General features: G+C 35.3%; 4 protein-coding genes across 7 annotated transcripts in view; 1 reads left to right on the forward strand and 3 right to left on the reverse strand.

Annotated features, from left to right (window-relative positions):
• Positions 1-34: 34 nt before the first annotated feature.
• On the reverse strand, positions 35-2,719 carry LOC106124106 (coiled-coil domain-containing protein 13). Its single transcript, XM_013320566.1, has 4 exons — positions 2,468-2,719; positions 1,567-2,193; positions 1,272-1,490; positions 35-1,063 (listed from the first exon to the last, which is right to left on the reverse strand). The coding sequence occupies exons 1-4, from the start codon at positions 2,639-2,641 to the stop codon at positions 281-283; spliced, it is 1,803 nt and encodes a 600-aa protein (XP_013176020.1). The 5' UTR covers positions 2,642-2,719; the 3' UTR covers positions 35-280.
• Positions 2,720-3,103: 384 nt separating this feature from the next.
• Rbcn-3B (WD repeat-containing protein Rbcn-3B) overlaps positions 3,104-23,429 on the forward strand; it is a 57,863-nt gene continuing 37,537 nt past the window's right edge. Inside the window, exons 1-22 of one of the 4 annotated variants that reach the window (XM_013320920.1) lie at positions 3,104-3,272; positions 3,421-3,660; positions 3,760-3,873; positions 4,389-4,532; positions 4,616-4,681; positions 5,092-5,254; positions 5,529-5,661; positions 6,239-6,265; positions 6,857-6,947; positions 7,330-7,477; positions 7,860-7,961; positions 8,222-8,362; positions 9,033-9,111; positions 9,551-9,692; positions 10,233-10,290; positions 10,579-10,740; positions 11,010-11,133; positions 11,296-11,459; positions 11,625-11,719; positions 11,805-11,889; positions 12,006-12,074; positions 12,312-12,404. In XM_013320920.1, the coding sequence (XP_013176374.1) occupies positions 3,427-3,660; positions 3,760-3,873; positions 4,389-4,532; positions 4,616-4,681; positions 5,092-5,254; positions 5,529-5,661; positions 6,239-6,265; positions 6,857-6,947; positions 7,330-7,477; positions 7,860-7,961; positions 8,222-8,362; positions 9,033-9,111; positions 9,551-9,692; positions 10,233-10,290; positions 10,579-10,740; positions 11,010-11,133; positions 11,296-11,459; positions 11,625-11,719; positions 11,805-11,889; positions 12,006-12,074; positions 12,312-12,404 (2,434 nt within the window). In that variant the 5' untranslated portion in view covers positions 3,104-3,272; positions 3,421-3,426. The remainder of the gene's footprint in view (positions 3,273-3,420; positions 3,661-3,759; positions 3,874-4,388; positions 4,533-4,615; positions 4,682-5,091; positions 5,255-5,528; positions 5,662-6,238; positions 6,266-6,856; positions 6,948-7,329; positions 7,478-7,859; positions 7,962-8,221; positions 8,363-9,032; positions 9,112-9,550; positions 9,693-10,232; positions 10,291-10,578; positions 10,741-11,009; positions 11,134-11,295; positions 11,460-11,624; positions 11,720-11,804; positions 11,890-12,005; positions 12,075-12,311; positions 12,405-23,429) is intronic. The other 3 variants (XM_013320922.1, XM_013320921.1, XM_013320923.1) reach the window with 3 other exon arrangements.
• LOC106124356 (cuticle protein 1-like) lies at positions 16,198-17,372 on the reverse strand. The gene is made up of 2 exons (XM_013320927.1): positions 17,304-17,372; positions 16,198-16,969 (listed from the first exon to the last, which is right to left on the reverse strand). Exons 1-2 carry the CDS (start codon positions 17,313-17,315, stop codon positions 16,547-16,549), a joined length of 435 nt encoding a protein of 144 aa, XP_013176381.1. The 5' UTR covers positions 17,316-17,372; the 3' UTR covers positions 16,198-16,546.
• Positions 19,583-22,607, reverse strand: LOC106124355 (cuticle protein 1-like). Its single transcript, NM_001312046.1, is given in 2 exon segments — positions 19,583-20,257; positions 22,571-22,607. Coding segments are annotated over 2 exon segments (435 nt in total). The 5' UTR covers positions 22,583-22,607; the 3' UTR covers positions 19,583-19,834.

Below are 23,429 nucleotides of genomic sequence, written 5' to 3' on the forward strand. Positions count from 1 at the left end.
AAGAAGTCAAGTGGTACAAATTAAAAAGGAGTGCTGACAACATTCAAGATTTTACTAGGTGATAATAATTACATTACATTAAAATTTTAAATTTGTATAAAATACGACTTTGAAGGAGACTATTAGGCATTACTAACTAACCGCGACTACTCATAATACAAGCGAAGTCCGGCGACGCAACATAAATACCAGCAATCGGCACAGAGGCCACTTGCGCCTGATCATTCCCTTATAAAAAAAGGTTTAAAAGAATAAAGAATAAAGTATGTTTTGTGCATGTTTAGGAACAAACACACTTCTCCTTTTGTAATACCGCTAAAGCTTCGTTGAACAATTGCTTTGAGTTTTGTATCATTTCTGTCAAATGCATTATATCATCTTTCTTTTCATCTTCTATCATCTTAAGTTTGTCTTCTAACATTTTTAATTTTTCTTCAGTTAGCTCCAATTTAAATTTAATTTCCTCTTTATCCAAGCTTTCATAGGTAACAGCATCCTCGGTTTCAATTGACGGACTTGAACTGGGTTTTTCAGCAATTGTAGCAATTGATGATTGCTTCTTTCCGACCGAAAGTTGTTTTGCATCAATTTGTTGCTCTTTAATAACTGACGATTTGGAACTTCTTGATGGCCTTCTAGAGTCCCTGATAATTTTTATTTCATCTTCTAGATTAACAACTTTTTTTTCTAACCTTTTCTTTTTTTCTTTCAGCTTCCTGTGAGCAGATTCCAACTCATCCCATTTACGTCTTTCGAAATCTAAACGCTCGTTTAACGTGTTTACAAGTTCAGAGAGTTTTTTAATTTCATTATCCGAGGCCAACTTCATAGGAGTATAAAATATATTTTGCAAGGAACATTCTTCGTATTTAGCAAGCTGGCCTCTTAGTTCTTCAATTTTTATTGATTTCTCTACAGCTTGCTTTTGTAATGCTCCAATTTTTTCTTCTGAATTTTTCATCAGTTTATTAGATTCCTCCATATCATAATTCATCTTATTTATTTTGTTGGTATTCTCTTTCAAAAGTTCTTGGTAATACAATTCTAGAGTTTTAATTTGATTCTGAAAAAGAAAATCACATCTTTATACATATTTTGTCGTTTAGGATAAATGTGCACTTCGACCTTTTTGCAACGCTAAAATAAAAACATTTAAAGAAACATTAGTCTCCATTCACACGTGTATGTGTAATAATATATTCCGGAAATCACACAAATACCATAGCGCAAACAAGATGTAACGCGGCTGCAGGCTTAATAAAAATACTTACTCTTTGTTCATTTATTAACAAATCATCGTGATTACTTTTTTCAACAAATGTTTGCATTTTTTGTCTCAATGATAGCGAGTCACATTCTAAATTTTTTATTCTACATTTAGCGCCATCTAATTTTTTTTTCAAGTCCTGATTTTCTTCTTTTAGCGATTGCAAATCTTTCATTGCCATGTCTACTTCCTTTTTTCTTTTCATCTCTAACTCCCTTATTATCTGAAATCATGAAATTCTAGATTTAAAACAGCCAGGTGGAATGTTGTATTACCTGTAAAAATTATTAATTGCTAACCTGACTCTGATCCTTTTTTTTGGCTTCAATCAAATCTTTATGTTTACCGTTTAACTTTTCCTCCAAATCATTAATTCTTGCTTGCAAACACACTATTTGCTGAGCTCTACCCTTCCAACCTGCTAAATCGCGCTGTAATTCTTTAATACTTATAAATTTATCGCCGAGTTCTTGTTGCAGGATTTTTGTTGCGATTAATATGTCATTTTTAAGTTCTAAATTTTTGTTTTTACTATCAAAAAGTTTTTTGTTAACAACTGCAAGCTTATTGTTTAGTTCTTGTAGCTCATCGAAGTTTGCATCAGTTGTATCGTCTTTACATACACAAATATCTAATTTCTCGTTTTCTTTGTTTATCAAATCTAGTTGCATTATTTTTCTTTCTAACGCACCATTTTTAGTTTTATAACCTTCTAATTCAGCAATCAAATGTCTGTTTTGTTTGCATAAATCAGTTATTTTGGCACTTATTATACCTGCAGATTTCGAAGATATGGCAGGCCCAGTGCCAGAAATGATATCACGTATTCGCTGATTTAGATCGGTTACTGTTTTATTAAGTTCTTTAACTTCTTCGTCTCTTGTGAAGACTAACTTTCGCAACTCGTTATTTTCACATGTCATTACCTAAAATTAAAAAAAACACAACTAAAATTGTAATGTTTATGACATTGTTAATAACATTTCGTCTTATAGACTTTCATGGGGACATATACACAAAGAAGCATTTTAAGACAAGCTTCTATTGCAACTGAAGTAATGAAATTTTGTCCTCAAGATGGACACATAAACGATGAGCATACGCCTTAGGGTAATCATTCAACTTATATAGCGATTACTATACTATGTTAGTAAAATAATTAAAAATAAATATTCCTGATTTTAGTTATATTTTGAGTACCTTCAACTGCTCGATTAAATGAGCATTCAGTTCGGGTGGATATAAGATGTCATCAGGCTCAGGATGGTCCAGAGCTGCTAACATTTTTAACTTCATTTCATCAGTTACGTCTATTTTCTCTGCCAAATCTGCGAGTTTATCATCTTTTAAATTATGCTTTTTAACCGAAGTCATTGTATTTAAGGAATAAATAACATAAACAACATTCCGTGATACGTATAAATGTCAATTTGTATTTGGAAATTTCGCAGGTTTTTTTCTTTTGTAAAACAAGAGTATAGAACCTTCATAAATTGGTCTGCGTTAGATAAGACATCGAAGTTCTTTCTCATCGTAATTTTACTACTATTTCTAGAAAAGTATCAATCCGAAGTGTGCTATCTTAAGGTATTAAATATAATTATAAAACAATTACGAAAAATCAATTCCAACGAAACCAAAAATGTTCATGCACAGAAACGTAGATCTCTAAAGAGAATGTAGCAATGGTATGATATAGTTTTCACAGGAAAATAAACCACCAAACCATGTTGCGGCAAAACCTACGGAAACTTGTTACGGCATTAGTAATTTTCCTTACAAATGGTAACTTTTACTTTCCTGTACTAGCAACATTATGTAAAAGTGTCACTGATCACTGTCATCTGTTCATTGATTAATTTGTTATCAATAGCGTAGTGTATAATAAAATTTATTTTTCCAGACTTAGTTTTAACAAATCTAGTGTCCGAATGGATATATGCCAACATCCTTAAGTTTTAAATTTCGTAAAGGTTCCTCCAAAGGCAAAACGTTCTATAAATAGGTTTGTATCAAATTATTGTCCTTATATCCTGTTTAATTTAATTCTCTTTTTTATAATACTGATATTGTTACATAAATAAGAAAGAGTAACTGGTAATTCAGTACAAAGAATGTCGAACACAACACTATTAAGCCTTACCTATTTTCAGCTGAGAATGCCCGGGACGAATCTCATTGTGCCCGTTGTTTTATGGGGTAAAAATGCCCCATCGCATTGCGTGTCTTCGGTGTACTTATCTAGAGATCAAAAAACTCTAGTTACTGGATGTTACGATGGTCAGATATGTATTTGGCAAGTAAATCCTGATACGTTGAAAATGACTCCCCGATGTCTTCTTGTGGGACATACTGCACCTGTTACTTGTTTATCCAGGGCTTCAATAATTCAGGTATGTCTCATTGAAAGTATATCAAAATCTGTTTCATACATTGCTTGATTTATATGTTAGCGGAATAAAGAAATTACTGATTTAAATATCTAATTTTAGGATAATAACTACATAGTTAGCTCATCTGAAGCTGGTGAAATGTGTACATGGGACCTGGTTGATGGCAAATGTAGAGAAAGCGTCAAATTAACTCAGATCCACACAAATATCCAGGTAAGTACCTATAAAGTTAATGTGTAATGAAGTAACATTGAGTGTCCCAGCAAGATTTTCATGATTGCAATTAAAAAAATATTACTCACAATTGCTCGCTCACATTAGCTACCCTCCAGTGAAAGGCCCGTTGAAATCTGTCCAACTGTTTCGGAGATCCCTTGAGAAAATATTTAAAAACTTGTCTTTCATTGTAGGCAAAACAATAGTTTATTGATATTACATACAGGCACCTAATTTTTATCTTATATTCAAAATTCTCATGTGACAATTTTCGTTCCCATACTCCTCCGAAACCGCTTGACCGATTCTCATGAAAATTTGTGAGCATATTGAGTAGGTCTGAGAATCGGCCAACATCTATTTTTAATCACAGGCGACAGCTAGTTATTTATATAAATTACATATTATCCCTTTCATTGTCTGATAAGTATTTGGCAGTTAAATTCTACAGTAACAATCAAAATTTATGCAAAGTATTATGGATTTATTACCAAATATTTAACTTTTTACAGGCTTACCACATGTGCAATAGTGAAGATTTACGTCTCTTCTGCAATGGATACTATGCGGAGATTCTTATTATGGATCCATTTTCTTTAGAGATATTATTTTGTTTGAGTTCCAAGATGAATCCGGATTGGATCTCAGCGTTACATGTGAGTAAATTATAGTTAAATTAAAAATATACTAAAAGTGTATTAAAGTAACACATAAATGACTATGTTTTTTAATGTTATAGGTATTACGACCTTCTTCAAGAAAGGATGATGTTGTTTTAGCCATCTCTATAACTGGTACTGTGAAAGTAAGTATATTAAATTTAAATTATTTTAAAAATCTTTGTATCAACACACAGGATGGTAATAATTTTTGAGTGTTTTTTAATAATATATGCAGTGCCAGTTGTAATGCTATTAGCTCTGGGACAGATTACTAGCGATCCCCTGTGTTTACTATGTCACTTTAACAGGGATACGTGAGATTGTAATTCGCAGAATGGCGCCCCTTTCTGTTTAATGCCCTAAATGGCCATTCTATAGTGCCCCTAAAGCCAGTACTAAATGTATGGTACTGCTTTATCGTAACTGCCTGTAGGGTTAATGACTTGTAAAAATTCTCAAAAATATGATTTCATTTGAATTCTTCTATAGTATATTAGTATTTATACAATCAGTTGGGTTAATCGGTTAGTTAATGAAGTTTTCTTTTTCACAGGTTTGGTCTCTTCTCGGTCATGAGAATAAACAATCTGAGCCTATCTATGAGAACGAATCTAAACAGATCCGTTGTCTGAATGCGTTGTCACTTAACTGCTGTGCGTACAACCAACGAACAGTGTTGGTAGTTTGTGCTAAGTATTGCCAGATATATGATGCAGGTGGGTATTTTGGTAATATTTAGGTGTCAGAATGTACTACCGTATTTTATCTTTAGTAATGGTTAGCTATAATGAAGTTGTTAATTGTTCACTAAGGGAAACCCTTAGTGTAGATTTAGTATGAGAAATTTATCTACATATTTAAGTCCAAGTACAGTTCCGCGGACGATAAATTTTATGGTTTTATGTTTTATTTTTGCACTAATTTAAAAACATAGTCTCATGTCTAATTGTTGTATGTTTTTATAATAATCATCGCTTATTATGATTTCAGGAGATTTTTCAGTCCTCTGTTCCATCCAAGCTCCAGCGGGGGAACGCTGGATGTCCGGAGATTTTCTTGCCACGGACCGTGTTCTTGTCTGGTCCACTGAGGGCAAGGGATATATGTATAAGCTGCCTGCTAAGTAAGTCTTAAAGATATGTTTTAACAGTCGCATTCAGATTTGTTAAGTGGTCACTAAGGGAGGCGTTGCCCAAGAAGATATGAGATGTTTTATGTGGTAATTTCCTTCAATTAGAGTACCATTTTATGGTTAGAATAAATTTGTGAGGTTATGTGCTAGATATTGGTTTTGTCTATGTGCTTAAATCAAATTGGATGTTAATAATTTATAATTTATATAAGTTCATCATTAGAATTTCATCAGAGCACTTTGCCTGGTACATATTCTGTGTTGAATGTTTTTTACACATGGCAACACATCACAGGTACAGACATGTCAAACCATAGACTATAAAATATATTTTTGCACATCAAATGAACATTTATACTAATTGAATAATTTAAAAAGAAATCATACATATTCATCTACTTTTTAGAACATAACGTAAATTATTAACATAAATACATATACAGAAATATTCTGGAATTTTTATAATACATGGACGTTGTTCCCTGTAATTGTTTGAACTAAGTTTAATATCTTGACACTTTACTCTTGCCTGCTGGCTAAATGCTAAAATGTCGAATTTCTTTTATAGCAAGCTACGCGGACGGGCCATACGTAGGTCAGCACCGATTTATTTGTCATTTCGTATGTAATTGTTTTCGACGTAGTTCATTTTTCAGTTTGATTCCTTTGCCAGCACATTTGTGAGCTTAATGCATTTATATGTGGCATTTGGTGTTGCTAGATGTAAAAAAAATCATTTCATATTTTTAAATTAATTAGCCATATTTCGCAATTTAAGTTTAGAGATGGCCATTATGATTTTTTTCAATAGGTTTTTATCATCATTAAAAATGTCATTACATATTATTTTAGAAGAGGTTAGTTAGTGTACTGTAATTTACTTTATAAATGTAGATTATAATTTATTTTAATAGATTATAGAATTTAAGTTGCTTACACAATTCATCTACTCGTCCATAATTTAAATATGTTTTTTTTAATGGAGTGTCGTACGCCAATAACTGCATTAAATAAAAATTGTTTTTGTCTTTTTGTTAAAATATATGTTTCATTTTATTTTATAGCAATACTAATTGGCCAGTTATGTATAAAACAAACATATAACGCAAATAATTCTAAAAAAAATCTGTACATATGTATTAAATATGTATACAAGTATATAGTTGACAGGGTTATTTACTTTCAGCTCAGTGCCTGACCACAAAGGTTTTCACGGTCCAACCGTGGAGCACGATAGTCCTGTACTATTTAGTATTTTGGCTCATCCTGATAATAAGGTATAGTTTTTATTCTAGGCATAATTATATTATCTCTCTGTGGGTTTGTGAGGACAAAATAAATATAAAACATATCGGCATCTCTGTCATAAATCTTTGATAAAACAGACATAACAATGTGTTATAATGAAGATTTTGGTCTCAGAAACCCAAGTTCTGTCAATTTAATTTAAAAATAAATGCTTAAATGTTATATTAATCAATTAATTTGTACCAGGCTATCATATCCGTGAGCTAGTTCTAGATAGTACTGTTCGTCTCCGGCTCGAAGGACTTAGATTTTGTTCATTTAGTTATATGTGCACATAACGAATTCTGTGCTTCTCGTAATTGTATTATACTACGTAGATGGTAAATCAAAATGAATATGTTTGTTTTATAGCTGTTGTCATGTCCGCCCGCGATGCGTTTTGTGACAACATCAGTGGGTGGCAAACAGCGCAGATTGTTGCTGCGGGGTGACTCCGCTGGTGTTGTTTCGCTGTGGAATGTTGATCAGGCGGTCACACCTGTCCTCAACCAGTTGCCTTGTGAGTTGCTAGTAGTTTGAACTGGTACATGGTATAGATGAAGACAGCCCAGGGCAGAAATGGTTAAAGCTATACGAGCATCTTGGACGAAATTTCTATGGCGCCCTCTTTTTTTTACCCTACCTTTGGGGGGGTTAACATGGCTCCGTGAGGTTGTAATTCGCAGTACTGTGGAACCCCTTTCTGTCCAGTTACACTGATGCTGGATATGGCTCAGGGGGAAATTAAAATAAAAATTAGCCAAAGGTACAATCGCAAACATATGCTACCTTGCAGTACAGACATGCATAAAATGTTTACGATATAAGTTTTTTTTTTACATACAGACACTTTAAGAAATTAACTTTTATGTGAGTTGTTAGATTATCTGTTTGATTTTCAGCGCACGCGCCGATAGTAATGACAAGTTTGGATATGGCTTGGGAAGAGATGAACCCAAGCCCCGTCGGCATATTGGATCAGTTGAGCCATCCCGACGAACAAGGTATTAACAAAAAGTCAAAGAACTGTTACTTCGGATATTTAAAACTATCTTTTACTATGACATTGATGTATATATATGAGAGTACTTTATCTAACTACTGTTAGGAAGAAAATCCGGCACTGTGCCGGTGTACTGGCGCAACACTTGACTTTGTAATAAAAGTTACCTTCAAAACGGCGACATGGATGGCTCTAAAATTTGGCATATATATGTCCTGGATAAACAAATTATTATTATTATTAATTATGTTTTTTTTTCAGAAATAAAGCTAACCGCCTCCATCTATCTTCTGGCTGCGAATCGTTTGGTGGTCGGCAGAGAGGATGGCTCCATTGTGATTGTGAACGCGACTCATACTGTGCAGTTGCAATTGTTGCATGGTGGTCATCAACAGTTGGATGGTGAGATATAGAGAGAAAAAATATAGAGCGGACATGCGAATAATTTTTCCAAAAAACACTATTTATAATCGTCCGTAGCAATCAAATGGTATTTAATACGGGCATGTTATTAATTAGTGGTAATTCGTGGTTTAAAGTTTAACTCGTGATGTCATGTCTAATATAATTCAATGTCTATGGACAAACAATGAGAACTTTTATGAAACTTCGCTTTGATTTCGTTATAAAAACGGTTAAACACCCACGTATATTCGTCCGGTGGCGACACCGACTAGTTTCAAGCCCATCGCGGGCCCTTCATCAGGATGAGTGGTACTGGTAATAATAGTACCAAGTCCGCGAAACTTGAACAACAACACCACCGACGCTTTGGTATCAACATCGTCGACATCGCCGGCGCAACCCGCGCCCCCCCCCCCCCCCCCCGGCCCCGCCCCCTCAAGACGCGCCCTAAGAGCGCAGGCGCACAGTGAGCTGAGGGCCTTATCCGAGAAATAATACCAGTCCCACTCACCCTGATGAAGGGCCCTCGATGGGCTCGAAACCAATCGGTGCCACCACCGGACGAATATACGTGAGTGTTTAGCCGTTTTTATATCAGTTTAGTATAATGTCTCACGAAAGTTTGAATAGTGTAATTATTAGTTAATTTTAAATATTTAATTTTCAGATTGGCCACCCCATCAGTTACTGTTGGGACATAACGGCCGAGTTAATTGTCTGTTATATCCTCACCATATTCATCACAGGTATATACATAATAATTAGGTAAAACTTAATTTACATAATTAGAAAAATTATTTAAAGCCTATATACTTATTGGACACACAAGTTATCACGTCTTTAAATCACACTAAAAGTAAACAATCTCGTTATATCTTACTAATATTATAAATGCGAATGTATGGATGGATGGATGTTTGTTAGAAGGTATCTCCAGAACAGCTAAAGGGATTCTGATTAAATTAGGCATGTATATAGAACATAGTCTCAAAAAACACACAAGTTTCTTTTTAATCCCGCGCGGGTGCAGTCGCGGGCGACCGCTAGTTTTTTGACACTTTACTTATCTTTAATCCACACAAGTTTTTATACTTGTAGATGACATTATTGTTATATAGACTTAAGAAATAAAACATAACATGTTAAGAGTAAAAATTATAATAAATATAATTGTTCCGTGTACAGATACGACCGTTCCCACTTGGTGTCAGGTGGGATAGACTTCGCTGTGTGTCTGTGGGATCTCTTCTCTGGCGCACTCTTACATCGTTTCTGTGTCCATGCAGGGGAGATAACTCAGCTCATTGTGCCTCCACATAATTGCAGCGTAATTATATTATATTTATATTTTAATATGAAATTTATAGGTAGGCCATTATAATATATCAAATTTGACACTTCGTAGAGTCCGCTTCACATCTTTGCACGAATTGGCCTCGCTCGGTGAAATACCACGACCACACAGAAGACAGGCGTCAAGTGGAAGCAATTTCGCGTACAGTCTGATGAGTGTGCGACTCGTAGGCCTAATCTAGTCTTCTTCCCCCTTCCCACCCTTTTTCTTATAAGGAAAGGATGGGAAGTGGAAGTAGACTTTCTGGATGAGGGAATGCATGGGAAGGGAAAATATTTTCTTTCTGTGCATCCTATCCTCCGTCGATTAAAGGTAGGCATATGCAATTGCGATGTCTATGAACAATGGTCGCTACGCTATGTCAGCGATTTAAGTTGGCCGCTCGCTCGTTTGCCACCTTATGATATTATTAAAAAATATCCAACAATGTAATCTTGTAACGACGGGTATGTTTTCAAAGCATTACACTATGTTTTTATAGCAACGGAAACTCACGATGATGTATATTTTCAGACTCGCATACAGAAATGCATTTGCTCCGTTGCCTCCGACCATAGTGTCACTCTACTCAGTAAGTACATTTACCATACATTGTAATCTTGCCATTTTGTATGTGTGTGAGCTTTCTCCTGTCAAATTTGTATACGTCATTCTAGCAAAAAAAAAAGATTTATGTTTTGTTATAAATATTTACGAATTATATTAAAAACATTACGTGTTTATGAATTTTTTGAGTGAAATATGACGGAAGCAGTTGCTATGACTTTGGTCCACAGAGCTCTTTGTACTTTCCATATAAAATAAAATGCTTTTTGTCTACCCAATCGTTTGATATGCAACATATCGTTTACTTCTTTAGGTCTGACTGAGCGTAAATGCGTGACCCTCGCGTCCCGGCACCTGTTCCCTGTGGTGAGCATCAAGTGGCGGCCTGCTGATGACTTCATGGTGGTGGCCTGCAGCGACGGCACTGTCTACGTCTGGCAGATGGAGACAGGACATCTAGACAGGGTGCTGCATGGTGAGTTCAGCAGGTGTTACTTGAAAAATTGTTGCGCTAGTGTCTAGCATTCGCCCGTGACTCCGTCCACGTACACATAGGTTACTTACTATAAAAACTTAATAAGTAGGCTATGTGTTCATTCAGACTGCGTTCTACAATGCCAAATTATACCGTGATCCGTTAAGCCGTTTTGGAGATACCTTCCAACAAACATCCATCCATACATTTATACATCCATTCCTTCGCATTTATAATGTTAGAAAAACCAAATTAGCTCGTGATTATAGGTATGATAGCCGAGGAAGTGCTGTCAGCATGCGATGAGACGGTCGCAGATGACCTGGGCGGCTCGCTGGCGGCTGGTGCTGGAGACCTGCAGGGTCTGGCCAACCCGGCTGTGCATTTCTTCAGGTAAATCGACAACCGAGACCAAATTATAGTTCTCTTTATGCCTTTTCTAATAAAGGATGGGAAGGGACAGTGAAGGAAGGAAAAAGAAATTGTTTTTTTCTGAGCATACTTTCTTGCTACCTTTTACAATAATGAGGTTAATTTGTTTTTTTTTTTATTCAGAGGTCTACGTCATCGTAACCTGACAGCGATGCGTGCGGCGACTGCACGCGGGCTGGCGGCGCTGTCTGGCGGGCACGGAGCGGGCGGGGCGGGCCCTCTCGCCGAGCCCGCACGCGCACGTCGCGCACCTCTCACTGTGCAGGGATTCAGATCTAATCCTACCGGTACGAATTTCTTAGACCAAGACCTTCAAATATATTTTTAGAACTTTATTTAATTAAAATAAATATATTTTTAGAGTTCCGTATTTAAAAAGGAAAAAAACGGAACCCTTATAGGATTACTTTGTTGTCTGTACTTCTGTCTGTAAAGACCCTTTTTTATTCTAGATCCAGAGAGTCATATCCTCTTCTTTGATATCGAGGGTCTGATAGTGGAATTACTAAGTGAGGAATATTCTGCAATGAGTCCGGCAAGTTTGGAGGTGAGATCTTTGTTTTTTTATTAATTTTATTATCTTTTATTTGTGTTTCTCTGTGATTGAAATAAAATTTTTGATTTTGATTCAGGCTGCCGGTTTGATAACTAGTGAATATATGAAAGTGGCAGCACTCACCCAGTCCGCAAGTCCTGATGCTGCTAAACGTATTTCTGGTAAGTTTAGATATATACTGATTTTATTTATTAACAGCAACATACAGCTATATACCCGCTGTAAGTATATCAAATAAATTTGTACTTCTTTTGTGTACGCTTACCGAAACGGATAGATTTCTTTGGACGTGTGAAAGACAAGGCAGGAGATATGGAACGCATCTTGAAAGAAAAGGACAAACATGGTTTGTATAACCCGACAAAAATAAATATACACTTAAAAATTCTTTGGTCGAATACGGTAAAAGAATCAAGATCAAATTTTAAGGAACTTCCAACATTATAATTTTTTTTTCCAATCTTTCTTTTTTTCCATCCTTATAACAAATTGCTACAAACTCAAAGTATTTAAATATCTATTATCATAGCCAACTTTATAAAATCAAGGTCCGTCCCCCAACGTCTTTTATTGCATGTGCCAGGTATTCTCGCTAAAATGAAGGAGGGAGCTGAGACGATGCAGACTAAGTTGCAGGCTAAAGCTGAACAGTTAAAAGGCGGTTCAGACCATAAAGGTAAGTGTTAAGATAGATAAGACTAACTTAGTGTGACTGGAGCGCCTCTAGCGGGGAGAAATTACAACTGGATGCGTGCGTATACGTACCTTGCACGTGCAGTACGTAAGTTGTTTACACGTGGCGTGTAGATGGCGCTGGCGTTTTGTACGAAAAAATGCAATCTCTATTTACGACTCGGAGATATTATCGCACACTAATTCAGATTCATTAAGAGTTGAAGCAATCCCTTAGTATAGATTAAATAAAAGAAATCTACACTTTAAGTCTCCATTGGCGATTAAATAACGAAGAATACGGCAGCTAGACTATGAAAAATGTACTATTAGTATGTGGTTTTAATTAATATAAATCTTAATATCAGATGACAATATTAATAAATTGTATACAAAAAAGACTGATTAGTAAACAGTGGTAGAGCCCCGCTTTAACATCTTCGCACGAATTGGCCCGGTGAAATACCACGACCACACAGAAGACAGGCGTGAAGTGGAAGCAATTCCGCGTTTCGGCTGATGAGTGTGCGTCCCGGAGGCCTAATTTAGTCCTCTTTCCCTTCCCACCTTTTTTCTTATAAGGAAAGATTGGGAAGTGGAAGTGGACTTTCCGGAAGAGAGGATGCATGGAAAGAGAAAATATTTTCTTTCTGTGCATCCTCTCCTCCGTCGATTAAAGGTAGGCAACGCATATGCAATTGCGTATGTCTATGGGCAACGGTCACTTCGATATTTCAGCGATTTCAGGTGGCTGTTTACTCGTTTACCATCTAATTATATTAAAAAAAATTGTTAAAAATAGGAATGTATTTTACATATCTATATGGTTTATTCTATTCCTAATAAGTATTTGTAATCAATTAACTTGAAGAAATGTAAGGAATGCCATTTTACCGTAAATGTTCCGTAAATTATCATAAACCGCTTTTTTATATAATCTGTATTATGAAGTTACTTTGAATAAAATTTACATGCACTGAGACGAAGTATAAACATTATTTTCTCTGTTGCTTACAATGTATTCTTAGATCTGTGCTAGTTGTTATTTAAATTTAATGCAAAATAGTAGGCAGAATTACTATACTGACCTAAACCTAAGTTACGAGCTACTGGGCGTAGTTGGGTTTTTAAATGTTAATCGCAACTTTTTTTTCGGATATGTACCACAGATTAACTTGTTTACACTTAACAAATGTCACGGTCAGCAACGTTTCAGAACGATATATCACAATTGTTTTAGTTTTTTTTTACTATTGTAGTGGTTACACTACCGCATTTTTTCACTTATTTGTCACATCATCATCATCATCAGCACCTTTGGTCACTATTGGACATGCCTTACAGAATACCTTCCACAGTATGCATTCTTAATTCTCAAATAATCCCAAGTAGAGTTGGCGACAGGTATTAACCGGCTACAAAAACTAAGCCAAAACGCCTACCCTGTGTACGAGATGCAGTCCTTGCAGGCCTTTCGTATACAATGGCTTCCCGTCATGTGGCAATCTTCACATGTTATTTTACACTAAATTCATCAAAACTAATTTTTGATTTACGTACAAACAATCACTTATACTGGTTTAGTAAAAAATGTTTCTTTCTAGTTTAGGGGCAATGCCAAACTCTATAATATAATTATGACAACATAAATATCATCCTTAACAATATTATAAATGCGAAAGTAACTGTGTCCGTCTGTCTATCCTTCTTTCACACAAAAACTGCTTAAACCTTAAACCGATTTAAATGAAATTTGGTATACCGATAGTCTTAGAGCCTGGGGAAAGACATAGGTATAATTTTTTACGCAAAAAAGCGGTTGAAAATTTGTATGGAAGTATCGTAATTTTTACAGGTTTATATGAATTTTTTGTGAGTTTAATATGTTTTTTGTTATATATGTATTATGTGTTAGTAAAATAAGTAGCTTAAGTAATTAAAATGCCAATCAAAGGTAGTATTTTACGTCGCCGAAGTCGCGGGTACAGCTAGTTCTGTATATTTACTTATTATACCTACTTATTTGAAGCCCACGGCGGCATATTTTCCGATACATAAACTGTTTTAATATAACAAAGATATAAATTAATATTTATTATTTACATTATAATATTGTCAAGTATCATGTACTGACAAACGCATAATATTGTTGTTTTCAATTCAATATTCATGTAATTTGTCGCTTCCTTATTGTTTTCTGCATAAACGTGGGTGTGTAGTTATATTTAACCAGAGGGCCTAGCACGAATTACGATATGCGTTTTCGTAATGTAATCGACAAAATATGTCAAAATCATGAGATTTGTCGTGAGTTTACGGCCTATATAAACGCGTGTACTTGATTTAAATACGTTTAACAATTAACGCCTCCGTTAAGGTATAGTCGATTTCAATTACCACGGCCCAATGAGCTGATGTGGTTTATGTTAAAGCGCGTTCAAACGTCCGAATGAATTTATGCACGACCTTAACTTTGTCCATGTATGTGTAGTGTGGAATAAGTGCGTGGACGTTACGCCTACGACTAAAGGTGGACATACACGAATGTACTAGTATTATATTTTTTCAACTACTGATCGCTGCATTCCAACCGCTGGAAGCCCATTTGATAAGAGTTGAAACAGTCCGTGTATGACTGACCTGACTAGTGGACATGTACGTACGGCTGTTATTATCACTACAATTAAGTACCAGTTCGGCTTTTATTCATATATTTTGCACTCAAGGCGATCTACATTCATAAATTATTTGTCCAATTGACACACGTGAGGACTTACGGCTTTTAAAATCGTAGCATTTGCTCGATGCATTTATCGATAATTAATGTCGCCTACTGGACATAATTATTTAAATACAAACTTATGACCCTATTGTAATGAATTCCGAAAAAATTGGTTCCCCCCTTGATGGAAATTTATTTTAAGTTAATAATAAAAATATACGGCTAATATTTCCAACCGTTGTCGCTGTTTATCTTTTTAATTATTTTTAACCTAATTATCAACTTTCTTAACTATAATACAATAGTATAAAACTTAAAATATACGGAACTGACATTACTTTTAGAAAGATGACGTGGTATTTATTTTGCAAATCAATCTTCATTCAACGAAATGATTCTGTGCAGAACTTGTTCGACCAACTTTACTGCCGTATGTTCTTGTGGTTGGCCTACGCCCTTATCAAGGTAGTAAAGTAAATTATTAGCTTCACCACACCTCTCTGCTAAAGCTAATTGTTTCTTATTCCTATTGTAATAAGTACTAAAGTTGTATTTATTCGATCGTATACCTCGGAACTTCCAGAATGTTCTTTGTCTGAAAAGAGCAATACTTTTATCGATGTTTTTATTTATTTATTTTTTTCGTTTCTTTACGTCTTTTGTAAAGATTAATCGTATTGTTGTGTACATTTAAATAAATAATATATGTACTTTAATCAGATAATAAGCTCTAATTGGATTATTGTTATAATATGAAAAAAAGATCAAACAGCGACCCATTACAATGTATCAAAACACGAAAGAAATTAGAAAATAGATAAAAAATATCTAGACTAAAGAATATTATTTATTTATTTAAATATTAATTCATATAATAAGGACTTGTCTTATTATAGTTGTTAAGATGTAAACACTTTTTTGTCACGATATGCGATTAAAAAAGGAATTTAATAAATGTCCACCCTGTACGACCTTGACTTGGTTTTTGTAGCAGTTCGATACCGGATTCTATAAGGATAAATCGAAACTGGTAGGATAAAAAAATATATTAAGAATGTTTAGTTGTTTTGTCATGTTGTTTTATGTCAAATCTTTATTAGCCTTTCTGTGAATAAAAAAAACAAAAGACGAGATCAACGTCCAGGATGTAACTGAGCACTTCTGAAGCGTTATTTAACATTGAGTTAATTAGATGCAGTATTAATATTGATGCAAACTGCCTAACAACAGGATGGATGAAAACGGCAATTGTATTGAACGTGTTTTATTTGCACTTTGGCATAGATCGCTCTATATAATTTGTTTTTCTATTGATAATATCGAGAAGCAGGTGGAGGCGTTTTTAATGACTGCCAACCTTAATATTTGTCGCAATCCATCTGCTTCCCAAGTAAGTCCTTAACGTTTAGCTGTAAGTATTTTATTTACCAAGCCCGGAGGCCGTAGGGGGCGATGCCATGAGCACCGTAGCCGGCGTAACCCAGAGGGGCAATAGAGGAGAGTTGGGCAGATTGGTATGCGGCACGGGCACCAGCTGCGGCACCGTCTAACCCAGCGGCTTGGGATTGGGCAGCTGCGATGTAGTTTTGTGAGGCAACAACGTCACCCCAGTAGGCGCGTTCATGTAGATCCCTGCCGGTATCAATTGCGCGACGGATGGCAGCGTTGTTGTTGCGGAGCACGTCTTCCTCGAGAAGAGATTGTTTCTCGATTATATTACGAGCGTAGTCGTTAGCGGCTACATTAGCATTGATAGCTGCAGCTTGAGCATCACCCGCGTTTCCGGTGTAGACTAGGGGGGCAATCAGTCCAGCGGAGGCAAAGCCGAGGACGGCGGCGAAAGCGATCTGAAAGTTAAACAAAGAATTTAATATAAAATTAGGTTAATGCGTTCCTCATATCATGCTAATAAGAAATAGTTGACGCAAGACCAGTTTAATTTAGTTTTTCAATTAGATTAAAACCAATTACATGTATAGGAAGGAATTAATGTTGATTAACATTCGGCTCGGCCTCTAAATAACTAAGAACTTGGTCGCAAACATTTCTGATTAAATATCTAACGTAACGCTTTTTTCTCGATACTTCGGGTAGAGATCAAATCAAAATCCAAACATGTTGTAGAGTATACAATTAAATACTTTTATAAGTGTTTAAAATAATTTAATAATAACTTCGTACCAGAAATCTCATCTTGCACTTCTTATGGGACTGCTTGATAGCTACTGAATGCTATCAAAAACTTACTCAAGTCTTTTATATCATAATATTCCACCAACAATGCACAATATTTTGCACTAGATGTCAAAAATTGTAAACAAGTAGACAAACAAGGCGAATTTCATTTATTACCAAGGCCCTCATAATTTCCTAAAGATTGTCACACAGTCACTTGTTTGTTCTTGAAGTTAAACGACATTCCAATTTTGAAAAATATCGTTGTCTCTATTTTTTCAAAGAGTATGTGAGAGATGACAATATGTGTCAAAACAGTTGTATTAAACGTTGCTGTAAATTCTTTAACGAACTTATAAAAATATTAATTAATTAAAGAAATAATAGCGTTTAATTATCGGGTATAAATAACACTGAAATTAACTTCAAAGATATGACTCTACCAAGGATTTTCATATATTAGGTCGTGTTTATATATTGTTATTCGCTCATTTTCGTCCCCAACGAGCAAGGCTTTACTTGCTCAGTACTTATCGTCCTAAGTCTTGGTAATGTGCCAGAGGGCGTCTCCATATTGTATTTTCATTACCCAGTGCGAAGTTGATATCGGCGCTAAACCGTCACCAAACGTAGGTACAGTTTAGGGTTTCCATCTTTAAAATCTGTCCCCAACGACCGAAAGCGTAAGTTCACCGGATTTTGGAGCTTTCAACCCGGACATTTCTATTCTTTTTTTGTCATTCAATTACATATTGATTAAAATATCTTTTGTTCCATACTTGATAGAAGAAAATTTTTCATTTGAAGCCTCTTGCGTGATATAGGGTATTTAAACGTTCTTGTGACGACAATATCTAATTTTGCTTAATTTTTTAATCTTCGTAGGTATTAAATAAAAGATATACAAACCTAATATTATTTACTCAGTTAATAAAAATAACCCAAAGCTTTTATTTTCATCAATTACGGGAACTGAATCACATCGAAAACCCGGACTTTTGTTGTAGTCCGATTTTCACCCGGACTATAGCTGAAAGCCCGCACGCACCCTCCGGACGTCTTCTAAACTAGGAAAAATCCGGGGAAATCCGAACGGATGGCAGCCCTAGTACAGCTAAGAGTCGAATCGATATAAAGTACGCAGTGTTGACGTGGATTGATAGAGCATAGATATAGACGAGGCATATAGAGAATGGGTCAGTCATTAGTTTGTTTTTAGTCAACTGAAAATTTATTTGTTCAAACACACAACTGGAAAAATGTAACCCATCAGATGCATACCATTGTGGGGTTACCTGTTGTCAGTTGTAAACTAGCTTTTAATTTGATCACTGGACTGGAATAATGTAAACCGGGCATGTTTTGGTCCTTGTCACGTAGCAATAAGGAAGACGTGTACCCACGTTTATGATGTTTGAACATTGACGATGATAATACGCCAATTTTCTTAATGGAACTTTTTGCTCGCAATTTGTGATATTCGATGTTGTTTGAACTTTGGCTATTGAAATGCATACCGTGTAGTTATAGTGCGATGAAATTATCTGACCCGCTGGAATAGGCTGTCGTTTAGTCTGTTAGAAAATATGTAAAACTTAAGTATAGAAATGACTGACATACTGACTTAAAATATAAATTGACTTATGTCCACCAGACCAGTTAAGTTTGTTGGTGGTATTTTTTAGACATTATTAATTAGAATCCTTTAGCGCGAATGATGTGCTTTAATTACCAAGTTAAGTGTCAGAATGAATAGTGTGGGGACATAAACGTCGACATTTTAGTAAGGCTAGTGTTTCGCCAGTACACCGGCACAGTGTCGGATTTACTTTGTATAAAGTTAGTTAGACTCAAATGAGTTTCAGATTTATGGCCATATTAGTTAATAGACTTTACACAAGCTGGGGTTTATTTGAGTAAAAGACGATATATAAATTTCCGTTTCTTTCTGTGTTAGCTAGTTTTATCTAAAATAGAATATTAGGAAATCTTTTACTTTAAATTTTCCATATTTCAGAATTGATTTCTTTTACCTTTAAACATTTCATATGAATATTACGGAAGCTATCCAATACATTGAGTTAATTGCTTATAATTGTTTTGATTGTTTATAATCACAGTAATTTATATTATTTTGAGTGTGTACAAACCCATTGCAGGTTTGTCCAGACACTGTGGTACTATGCTATCATGTTTATTTAACACTAGCATATATCAAGCATATTGATACATACCATAAAGTATTAATTGCAGTAAAGGAACATACATATAAAAAAGTACAACAGTTTGTTTTAAATGTGTTTTATTTACACTTTGGCAGTGATGGCATTAGATATTTTGTATTTACAAAGAGAGTTACTTATTTGAGACCTTTGAGTTGAGTTTTTTTCGTTGAGCAATCGGTTCCTTTTTGAGGCTGAGCGGTGTTGTGGAGGCGCATCAATTGTCTGCCAACGACCCGCCTCCCATTACAACTTTTAATAACGACTTTCAATCGAATTCAAAGTCGTTATTAAAGGCTAGTGGTGTGGTACGATTTACCAAGCGCGGAGGCCAAGTCCGTAGGGGGCGACGAGGCCGTGGGCACCGTAGCCGTAACCGGCGTAGGCGAGGGGTGCGATGGGGGCGAGATGGGCGGCACGGGCGGCGGCGATTCCGTTGATGGCGGCGGCCTGGGACTGAGCGGCGGCTACCAGGTTCTGGGAAGCGGCCAGACTGCCCCAGTACGCGTTCTCGTGAAGGTCCCGGTTGGTCTCAGCCACTTGGCGCACTGCCTCAGTGTTGTGTTGGATGACGGCCTCGGCGGCACGCGCCTGGCTTTCCCCAATGGCGCGGGCGTTGTCCTGCGCGGCGACGGTGGCGTCGATGGCGGCGGCCTGGACGTCACCAGCGTTGGCACCGTAGACCAGGGGGGCGATCAGCCCAGCGGAGGCATAGCCGAGGACGGCAGCGAAAGCGATCTGAAAGTTTAACATAGATTTTAGTATTGATACGTCTTTCTTACTGAGACAGATGGACAACAATACTTATCAAATATTTGTGATATGTTTCTTAAACGTATATTCGTTTAGGATTGTCCCGCGTATGCGAACTTCATTAGGTCGAGATCTTATTAGCATGCACTTATTTAGCGAAACAATAGCATATTATACAATTGCGTAAGTTATGAGTAACTAGACAGCTTTTAACCTTCATTAACGCATACCATAAGCGCAATATACAATGATTTCGTAGTTTAATTGCGGCATGATTATTAAAACATTTTAAAATATACCGACTAATCTGTTCGGATGTATGCAATGTTTGGTTATTCGACGTTTAAATTTCGAATTTGACTCCTTATTAATTCGTCTACAAAATACTATTGGCAGTGCATATCCAAATAATTGATTAACATTCATTTAGCAATGATAATTAAACGCTGGAATAACGTACTGTAGAAAAGAATTATCCAACACTGGCTTTAGGATATTTTGCAATATTTATGCTAATACACCTAATTAACGAACAACTATTTTTTATAGAACATCGGGAAATTTAATGCTGATTAAATTGTACTTGTAAGGAAATCTATTATCAAGTTATCCTAAAAAAAAACATTAATCGGACTAGAATATTCACGCAAAATAAATCAAGATTATTACGCCAAATTCTAAATTGTATACTTGTTAATATTGTTATCCGCAATTACGTTAAGGAATTTAGTAACTCGTGTCCGAAAATTATTCACACCACGCCCAACCCTGAACATAAGATTAAACGTCTATTAAATGTAATCATTCAACCATGAGTCTTATTTGAAATACTGGTCTTGACATACAACTAAATGCGAAATTAATATTTTACATTAAGAATTAAACTGTTCTAGTTTAGATTTATAAGATTTACTAGTTGGCCAGTAGTTATAACACTATCTTACTAATATTATAAATGCCAAAGTTTAGATGGATAGATGTTTAAAGGTATCTCCTAAACGGTTTAACAGAGCTTGATGAAATTTGGCACAGATGTAGAGCCAAGTCTGGCAGAACGCATAGGCTACTTGTAATTTTTTTTTAAATTTAGCGAGGACGAACTGCAAGCAAAAGCTAGTAATTAATATAATCCTTTTAAGCAAAAGATTTTTCTTTAAATAAATTGATATACCGTAATGATGTAACTGTAACTTTATTTGTGAGCTCCAGTTAAATTGCGACCTTGACCAAGAAATCATTTCGCATGCTGAACACGTAGTTGACCGTAAAACGTTGCCTCGTACGTTTGGACCTTCTTTCACCATATTAATACTCATTGTGTCATCCTTATTACAAGCACATAAAGTCTATTTTTGAATGAATATATACGTATTTGAATCTATACATGCGTTGAGTTTGGTTAAACGATTCTGAAATGTATGAATAGGTTGTTACGAAAATAGAGTTTTCTTTGCCAACTAAGTCAGAGTATGAGCGAGATTTCAGCAGAATTTAAAAGTAATTGTTCACATTTGTTTCTAGTTTTTGAATAGTGGGATGACAATAGATTCTTATAACTGCATTTCGACAGTAAAAACCAACGGTTAAGTACAGTCAAACAAAAGTTAGTAGTTTAGTATGTGAAAATATGTAATTGCACTTTAAACATATTAAATTACATATTAGTAAATTTAGGTATTATCTTACTGGATAGAACTAGACATATTTGTAACGAAATGCTATATGATATTCGAAGGTATTGGATTACTATGTTAGTATTACACGAATATATGTTACATTACGAAATTGTCTAACCCTGGATTTCCGAGCCCAAAATCTTCGTTTAAAATATATTGTTATCACTGTTTTGCCAATGATAATGACAGGGATGATATGTTTTATACAGAGATTTTGGTCTCAGTAACCCACGGTTAAATATCTAATATTATAGCAACCAAAATCGAAACACTAATTTTCAAATTGAAATAATATTAATTCTTAATTTTGCTGCGACAAATTAACTTAGTGATGAAGGTAGAGGAATCAAATCTTAGATTAAACCAGTGATTCCCATTGAGTCCATATGAGACATGGGAAGAAGGTGGAAAAATAAAATTGACAGTTAACAAGTAAGAAAGGAAAATAGTGGGGTCACCAAAAACAAGTAAATTCTTTATAGAGGTCTAAAAGAACAAAAATTTTGGGAATCTGGATTAAACCAAAAAAAAAAAATTGTTGTAAAACGAGGGGATATAATCGTTTATATCTTGTTCTTATCAATTGTTATTTGTTATAATTGATATATAAAAATGTTCGTACCAGAAATCTCATCTTGCACTTCTTGTCAGACTGCTCGATAGCTACTGAATGCTGTCCTGACGTGCGCCTGCTCTTTTATACCTCCGTAATCAACTTGCAGTTTATAATGAAAGTGTGATCATTGATAAAACTTGACTTTGGACGAGACATTGTAAAGGGTAGACGCGACTGTATATGGTATGCTTACTATTTTCTCAAGGCTCTTCTCGTTTTGGGGTTTGTTACTGGTATGCAAGCTATGCTAGTCCTATTTCGCACAGTTTTACATAAGCTTGTAGATAGTATATAGATGTTAGAATTTGTTTTTTAATCATTTCAAATCTGCGTATCATATTTCTTGTTAATCACGTAATGTTTTTATAATTTTTTTGTAATTAATTTTTTACTGTAAACTGCAATAAAGGAGCGACTGACCGTTACTTTTAGATTACATTTTTCGTGTATAATATATGTTTTAAAATGAAATTTTGGTCGCGAAAAACCACGGTTAGATGAAGGTTGATAGATAGGTCGTAATTTTGGGACATTTTATGCAAGTTTGTTTTTGTAAGGTTTCTTGCTATCGTCCTTAACTCCGACCGCGCGGAATTGTTCTTGTGTTCTTCCAGCCTATGTTCTACATCTATTCTAAATTTCAGCAAGATCCATGAAGGCGTTCTGAAGATACCTTATAACTAACATCCATCCAAACAGTCACATTTAAAATATTAGTAAGATTTGTGGCAAATATTGTAAAATAGGGAACCTATGCTAGAATGAGCAATACTATATTTCCCAGTTTAGAATCAGATTAAAAACATTCTGATGCAACAATTAGGCAATATAGGCTGGAAAGAACTCCAACCATATTAAAAAAATG

The sequence above is a fragment of the Papilio xuthus genome, unplaced genomic scaffold, assembly GCF_000836235.2.
Source record: "Papilio xuthus unplaced genomic scaffold, Pxut_1.1 DF825946.1, whole genome shotgun sequence".
In the NCBI taxonomy this organism is placed as follows: domain Eukaryota; kingdom Metazoa; phylum Arthropoda; class Insecta; order Lepidoptera; family Papilionidae; genus Papilio; species Papilio xuthus.

Excerpts from the sequence above, each read along its gene's own strand:
- LOC106124106 (XM_013320566.1), bottom strand. The coding sequence starts at position 2,641 with ATGACTTCGGTTAAAAAGCATAATTTAAAAGATGATAAACTCGCAGAT. Across the intron at positions 2,194-2,467 it reads ATTTAATCGAGCAGTTGAAG|GTAATGACATGTGAAAATAA; the intron begins GTACTCAAAATA and ends TTTTAATTTTAG. Across the intron at positions 1,491-1,566 it reads AAAAAAAGGATCAGAGTCAG|ATAATAAGGGAGTTAGAGAT; the intron begins GTTAGCAATTAA and ends TCATGATTTCAG.